This window comes from Aythya fuligula, chromosome 24, assembly GCF_009819795.1.
Source record: "Aythya fuligula isolate bAytFul2 chromosome 24, bAytFul2.pri, whole genome shotgun sequence".
Lineage (NCBI taxonomy): Eukaryota > Metazoa > Chordata > Aves > Anseriformes > Anatidae > Aythya > Aythya fuligula.
The window spans coordinates 3,436,865-3,444,486 of record NC_045582.1 but is presented as its reverse complement, the minus strand read 5'-3'; the positions used below and the strand labels follow the sequence as shown (position 1 = coordinate 3,444,486).

Here is a 7,622-nt window from a genome sequence, read left to right as displayed (position 1 = left end):
GCTGCGGGCGGGCTCCCCGCTCACCCCCCTTGTGGCGAGCCGGAGGGGCGGGCCCACCACCATCCCCATCCCTCTCCTTGGCGCGCTGATTGGCGGGCCGAGCCGTCCGTTGGCGAGCCGCGGCTCCCCCATTGGCTGCCGCCGGCGGGCCGGCCCCTGTGATTGGCAGGCGGCGGCGGGTGCGCGGCGGCGGCCGAGCCGTTTGTTTTGCTCCCGGCGGCGGCGGCGGCGGGGAACGATCGGCACCGCCCCAACCCCCCCCCTCCCCCTCCCTTCCCCCGGTTCCCCCCCCCCCTCCCCCTTTCCCTCCCCTCACGGGGCCGCCGGAAGGAGCCCGGCAATGTGGCGGCCCTGAGCCCTCCCCCCTCGGCCCGGCCGCCATGGAGCCGCGGCGGTGACAGCCCCGGAGAGCAGCCCGCAGCCCCCCGCCGCCATGGGTGAGACACGGGGGGGAACCGGGGGGGGCCTGGACCGCGTTATGGGGCTGGGGGTGGAGCCTGAGGGGGAGATGGGGGCACCGGGGGGGCTGGGGGGACCGAGGGGCCTGGGGAGGGCCGAGGGAAACCGGGAGGGGACGAGGCAGGAGGGGACCGGGGGCTGGGGGGGGGCCCGGGGGGTGTGGGGGGCCCGTCCCGGTCCCTGGGTTTTGCTTCGGGGCCCTCTGGTAAAGAGCGAGGCCGCCGGGCAGCACGCACAGCCCGTGCTTGCCAGGCTCTTTTTTTTTAATAATTATTATTTTTTTTTATTTTTTTCATCAAAAAATCGGGGTGGTGGGGCCGAACGTGGGCGCGTCGGCGGGTGGTGTGGGGTAAATTGGGTGGGGGGCAGCACGGGGCTGCTCGGGGGGTGGCTGCTGGTGGCCTCCAGCTGGGCTGGGGGGCCAGTGAGGTGGCTGTGGGGCTGGCCAGGCGGCTGTGGGGTCGGTGAGGTGTCTGTGGGGCCCGCAGGGTGTTTGTCCGTCACGTTGGTCCCAGGCCTGTCAAGGCACCGCTTCCTCCAGGAGCTTCCATTGAAGCTTGCTGGCTGCGTTTAACTCCGAGGATCACGCACAAAAACACCTAAAGGAGTTCGGTGAACTCTTTCCAGACTAAGAAGTTGATCTCCAAAGCTGGCAGCACCGAATTTGAATGATTAACATGTGTTTTTTTTTTGAAGTTATGCCTTCTGTAAAGAACTGGTTACGTTCTTGGGTTTTGCTTTTGTTTGTTTGTTTTGTTGCCTCATTTCCTTTTTAGTTTAAAGAGATGTCTCTTATGTAAGAGAATAAAAAAATTGACTTCTCTAAACCCGAATTTACCCCCCCTTACATGCTGGCAGGGGAATTACCCCATGTAATGTGCTCTGGGTGACTCTGCTTGGGCAGGGAGGTCAGACTGGACGGTCCCTGGCGGCCCCCTGCAGCCTCCTTCTGTGACTTTCTGAGCAGATCCTGTGAATTTCTGCTTTTCTAATTGCCGTGCCTTGTGGGCTGCAGCTTGTTCCCTTCCTCCAGCTAGGTTTGCTGTTCTGAGGCTCACCTGCATTATTTAGTCCTTGCTCATAACCAGGTCTATGCTGTAGCTTCATAAAGCATTGCAAACCTTGCTCAAAGCTGAAGGAAAGCAAGTTCCCTTCCTTCGTGGCCCTGGACAATCCTAGCTATAGGAGCACTTACCTCAAACAAGCTTGTAACTTGCTCTGATTTTGTAAATACAACAAAAGTGCTCATCCACAAGGAGGTTTCTGTGTTATAAAGGAAGGTGCAGGATTGCTTGGTCTATATCTTCCCTGAAGGGACCAACCTGCTGGTACCTGGCAGACTTAAAATAGTTGAGAAGGACGGGGCTGGGTTTCCACAGAAGTGTTTTCCAGCAGCTTTGGGACGCCCGTTTGCAAGCAGCTGGGTGCAGAACGACAACGAGCAGTTCATGGAGCGCTCCTCCATAGCGCTGCACGGAGCAATTATGGGACAGCTGCGAGCAGATTGCTCCTGATAGGAGAGTGATAGGAAAGGTCTTATCTAAATTAACGCGGCACTCATTATCGAGTCTTAACAAGACTGGTGGATAACGGGCTGCGTGCTGCTCTAGTTTGCTTCCCTCGTGTTTTTTGGAGGCTGGTCTGAGGTAAGCAGAGGGGATGGTGACCAGAGGTCAGTGTCACAGGTTTGGGGCTCCGTGGATGCAGCCGAGGCTCGCTGACGGTGGATCAAAGACGGGACTACAGCTGAGGCTGATTTCCCAACGGGGAGCTCCTCAGCAGCATTTCAAGTAAATACATGCATAACTAGTTCTTTTATTGATGTCGTAACTTCACAAAGCATTGCGAGCGTTGCTCAAAGCCAAAGCAGAGCAAGTTCATCTCACAAGTTTGCCTTTCGTAGTGAATCTGGGGCTACTCGCTGCTCACCCAGAGAAATGCACGTGGATGTGGGACAGGGGAGAGCAGCCTTTGGGCCAAGTGGCCTGTGCAGGGCCTAGGATGAAATGCTCGTCGCAGGCCCAGCTGCAGTTGAGTCTTTCCCTCGATCTGCTCTTTTTTTCCTGCCTGTGTCACTTCCTTCCCTTGGCTCACAGCTTGCCCGTAGCCAGCTCCTGGGTTTCGCTGCGGTGACAGCCCCTGCGGCGGCGGGGGGGGGAAGGGAGGGGGCCAAGCCTGCAGGTCAGGGCCGAATCCTGCCGGGGGGCTCTGTCGGTGAGGAGGGGGACCCCAAACACACCTCGCATGCGTCAGGTTCGTGGACGTGCTCTGATTTCTCTTTTAAAGTACAAACCAAGACGCTCGTGATTTCCAACAAAAACCTGGCAGAGCAGCGTTTTGCAGGGACAGTGTGGCAGAATACCCAGCACTACGATCAGCGCAGTGCTGCAAGGGGCTCAGCATCCAAACTTCCCAAAAAAATGCTTGAAAGCTCTGCAGACACGCACAATTTCTCTCCCTAACTTGTGATCCTTACTCACTGCCCCTGCATCTGCTGATCGTTTGTGCAAGCAATCGGCTTTGCTGTTGTTGGGGGGAGATAACAAACAACCCCTTATTTGTTCGATTTTCTTCTTTTTTTTTTCCTAAACAGCTGCAGCATCGTGCTTTGTGTTATCACACTGTATAAAGCAGCATCTTGGTTTATAGGGGTTTACAGACTTCCTGTTTTCACCAGTGTGCAGATACTTTTACTCTGTTTGAACTTTGTGATTTTTTTTTTTTCAAAACTCTTTCTATTTTCTGCCATTGCGAACACGCTGACTTGCTCGGGCCCGTGCAGTAAGCCGTGTGTGAGCTGAAATAAACGCTTTATGCAGAGGAACAGCTTTCTCCGTGAGCAGCAGTTCCCCTTTATCGATGTTATAAAAATCCTTGAGTGTAGTTTTTAAAACATGAAAAGCATTTCCTGGACAACATCTTTCCCGCACAAAGCAGAACTGTGTTTCCCAGACCTAGTGGAGACCTAGCAAAACAGGGGCTCTCAGTGAGCTTCAAAAATTGCTTATTTTTCATTTGTAATAACTTTTGCATTGTGTGATTAATGCGATGCTGCTCGTGCTTCCTTAAAGCCAGCCGCTGGAAATCAGCTATTTTGATGGAAATAAAGAAGTATTCATGCTCCTCAACGCTAAATCCATCACAAGGCTGTCCGAAATGGAAACATTTTTTCCATGCATTACATTCAAATCAATATTTGGCCTTGGTTTTATGTTAGGAAATGGATTGTTTCTCTTTTTATCTCACCAACATAGGGATGAATTATAGGATATGTTTTGGTACTAGGGTCCTAACCCGAACCCAACCCTAGTTCCTAGGGGTCTGACAGCCTGCTATGAGCCTACTAAAACGCAATTGCATCAGATTCAGATTCACCTGCAGTTGTTCCATCAGCCTGCCCCGTTCCAGCGTGTTCCTCTCTGCCTGGATGGAAGCTTTCAGCATTAGAGATGAAGCCCAGACCGCAGTAAGCGTCGCGCAGCCCTCACAGCACACCAGCCAGGGTTTAGCTGCCGCCCTTAGGAGCTTAACATCTTTCCTGTGAATCCACAGGTTGAATTATCATCTACATCAAGAGATGGAGAAGTGATTAAATGCCCATACTCCTTGCCCAAATAAGAGGCAGAAAATCAGCTGGGGTCTTGGCACCAGAAGCCCCTAGCCCGTGATCCCCTTGTACCTGCTGCTCTTGGTTTCTGAGTGATGTGTCGTGCTGTTTAGATGCAACTCCTCATTCACTGATGGGTTCCTTGATTGATTTGATTTCTTGTCATGAGTGCTCAGTTCTGAGCCGTTCTTGTAGCTGTTTTGCTTGCCCAAAGGAGCCCTGACCAGCTGCCAAGATGAGCGCTTCTTCCTCCTCCTGGTATCTGGCCAAACCCCAAGTGCACTGTAGTGGAAAACTCGTGTCCCTGCTCCTCACGCCGTGCTTTGGGTGGCAGGCACTCCAGGGACGTGCCAGTCCCTAATTTGCAGCATCTTGTGCAGAGTCCCAGTCTTCGTTGGCCAGGTTACTCAGAGGTTATGCTTAACATCAACCAAGATTCAAGAAGAAGAGCAAACTGGAGACGCTCCAGTAAGGTAAAAGGTTAAACATTCAGTGTAGAGTTGGAAACAATTTAAAAGAGGAGCTGTGCTGTCAGCTACCTGAAACTTGAACTTCATTCACTTGTTTTTTTCACATTTTCCTCGCACAAAGGTTTACTGAGTACTGAGATAGGGATAGGAATCAGTTCCCTTAGCCGTGCACTTCTCAGAAAGCACCCTCTTGCTTTGGGTGGGTTACTCATCGCCTGGTTCCTTGAGCATGCAGATGGAAATTAAAGGAACAGTACCACAGTGTAGTTATCTCATCCAGCTTGCCTTGGAAAATTGTGATTTGGTGCGTTTTATTTTTTTTTAACTTTGTTTGCTGTGCTCTGCTTTAATTTGAAAGGTTTTATTCAAAGTTAACGCCTCCTGCAAGTGACGTGGGGAGAGCTCCTTCCCTTCCCCTCTCTTGCCTGGCCGAGGCGTAATGATTCTGTTTCACTTACAACACTGGATCAGATTTATGTCTTAATAAGTGACACAACACCTCATTAAAATCCAAATAATCCTTTTCTTGGTGGTGCTGGGACAGCAATGGGATGAAAGCACGATCTGAGAGCGGGATGCTAACCCTCCAAAATTGCCCTCAAGCTACCGGAGGAGCTCCGTGTTGCATTTACCGATTCTTGATGCAATCAAAATCCTGGAAACAATTAATTTGTTTGTCAGTGGCTCTTAGCAAACACCCAAGCTGAGTAACCTTGGTAGGAAATGCCCCTGGTTGTTTGCAGAGCACCTGCTCCACGCGTTGAAGGACTGCCGAGGTCTATGGCTATTGACTGGGTTTAAATGAACTGGAAAAAGTTTAATGGGAATATGATCCAGATTGTGTAGTGGTTAACCCATCGCTCTTGTTTTGGGGGGGTGCATAAAGCTGCCTCTCAGGAAAAAATAGTAAAACGAGAGCATCAATCACCTTACCAGCGAAGTATTTCTGGAAGTACTTCTGGAAGTACTTCAGCTCTGCCTCTCAGTCCTGCCAGGGAGGCGAAACAGACCTGGGCAGGAACCAGGGGCTGGAACAAAAACAGTGGTAGTGTGGCTCCTGTTCCGACTGGGGCTGGTTTAGATGCTGCCCCCATACACGTAGGTATGTTTTCATCCTTTTTGCTCCTAAGTGTTGGTGGTGTTTGTTCCCTGCGTGCTTTAGGAGCTGAACGTGTCCCGCATCTGTCAGCTTTAAGCACTGCAAAAATGTGTTGTTGAGGCACTGCTTAATTCTGAACACAGTCTCCTGCATAAAACATCAGGCAGCTTTATGGAGAGACACCCCTGGATGACAGCATAACGTGAAGCTGAAGAAATGATTGCTCCCAGTGAGTCCCCTTCCCAGGGAAATGCAGGTGCATCCCAGCCTGTCACTTAACCTACAGCTGGTCCCAGGGCACCAATTCCCAATGTAAGCCTGCACCCATCTGAATCAGCACCTTGGCGTGTGAGTAAAGGTGGAGCCCTGCTGGAATTAGGAAAGAACTTCTCGGTTATTTACACATCAGCCTCAGAAACTCTCGTTTCAGTTCAAGCGTGTCAAACCCATGTTTCAGGAACTTGGGGAGAAAGGAACCTGCGTACCTGACACACTTCGTGCGAGGCTGGGTGTCGTCTGTGCCTGTGTTGTGTAACAGCACTTCCAAATGTTCCTACCCAAAAAAAAAAAAGCCCCTAAAGCATAGCTTTGCATCCAGAGCTGCTGGTAAAGTCCAACTAGACCCTTAGACAGGGCAGATTGTCCTTCTGGGCATGCTTAGAGCTGATTTAATCACTGGTTCATGTTTCATGCATCTATTATTCCTCAATATCAGGAAGGATTGAACTGGACACGTTATTTGCCAAGGAAACAAAGCTTTATCCCCCAAAACACCGAGTCCATACGTGAAACCGCAGCCCAGCAATGCGGTAGGCATGAGCATGCCATTAGTGGATCATCTCGGTGGTGGCATCTGATGCTGCTTTGTTGCACAGATGGCACGGACCTAGGAGCAAAGACACTAGCCCAGTCCCATTTTGAACCAAACTTCAACTTTTTTTTTTTTTTTTTCCCTTTTACAATGTGTCGAGTAATTTAGGATTGTTATGATTACAGAAGCAAAGGCTTCTTTCCAGTAGCTGCTAAACACCTTCCTTTGTGCTGGCATCCATCACAGCCCGGCTGCTGTGTGTTCCTCAAGAGCAGAACACCTGAAATCGGTCACATCAGGAGTCTTAGCATCAGAAAAGCTTTAGTCTAGTGTACGTAAGAAATATTTCTCTGTGTCTTTTTATTTTTATGCATTTGCAAGAAGCCTTGACGAGAATCTGCTGCACTGTGTGCTGGCAGCAGGGAGTTTTTAGTGCTGGTCAGTTTGGATCTGTTCAGTAGGTCTTGAAGTCTCCTAAGATGTTTTGAGCTCTCTTCTTTGGGGGAAGAGAGAACGGTTTGGGGAGGTACCAGTACAAATGGATCTGAATTGAGATGTCCTAAGCTGGCTCACCGGCCAGATCTTCGTTTTCTTTCTGCTGGCTGCGGTTTGCTCCACTGGCAAGCAAGAGTTGTAAGGTAACAGGATATAGGATTGGGAGGAAGAGATTCTTACTGGGTTTTCCTTGGCAGGAGCACGTCAGTTTGCTCTTCCGAAGTGACCTGTGGTGATGCAGCAAATCTTTCCAAGTCGTGCTGTTTGTTCTGAAGCCATCTTAACAGAACCAGAGGCTGGGATGTTTGTTCCGAGCCTTCCTATGGCCAGATCTTCTGTGACATTGGGCAAGAGACTTAAAACTTGTCTGTTTGCTACCTTGTGATATTAGGTTGAGTTTGGGCTTTTATGACTGGATGAAATGTCAGTGTATTAGAGAGAGCTCTCAAAGGGTTGCATTTCTGTGATCCAACAGAAAACAGGTGCAGAAGCGTTAGAGCTGATGCTCACTCAGGCAACTCACTGCTAAAATTCTCGTCCATGGCAGACGAACAAGAGGCCTTGAACTCCATCATGAAGGACCTGGTAGCACTCCAGATGAGCCGACGGCACAGGCTGACTGGATTTGATACCATGAAGAACAAAGACACCGCTCACTCCAACAAACAGGTAATAGGCTGG

General features: G+C 50.6%; 1 protein-coding gene across 2 annotated transcripts in view; it reads left to right on the top strand.

The window, feature by feature from the left end:
• Positions 1-329: 329 nt before the first annotated feature.
• Positions 330-7,622, top strand: part of MAP3K3 (mitogen-activated protein kinase kinase kinase 3) — a 42,593-nt gene continuing 35,300 nt past the window's right edge. For both annotated transcript variants that reach the window (XM_032202620.1, XM_032202618.1), the window contains exons 1-2: positions 330-437; positions 7,489-7,610. In XM_032202620.1, coding sequence (XP_032058511.1) covers positions 434-437; positions 7,489-7,610 — 126 coding nt within the window. In that variant the 5' untranslated portion in view covers positions 330-433. The remainder of the gene's footprint in view (positions 438-7,488; positions 7,611-7,622) is intronic.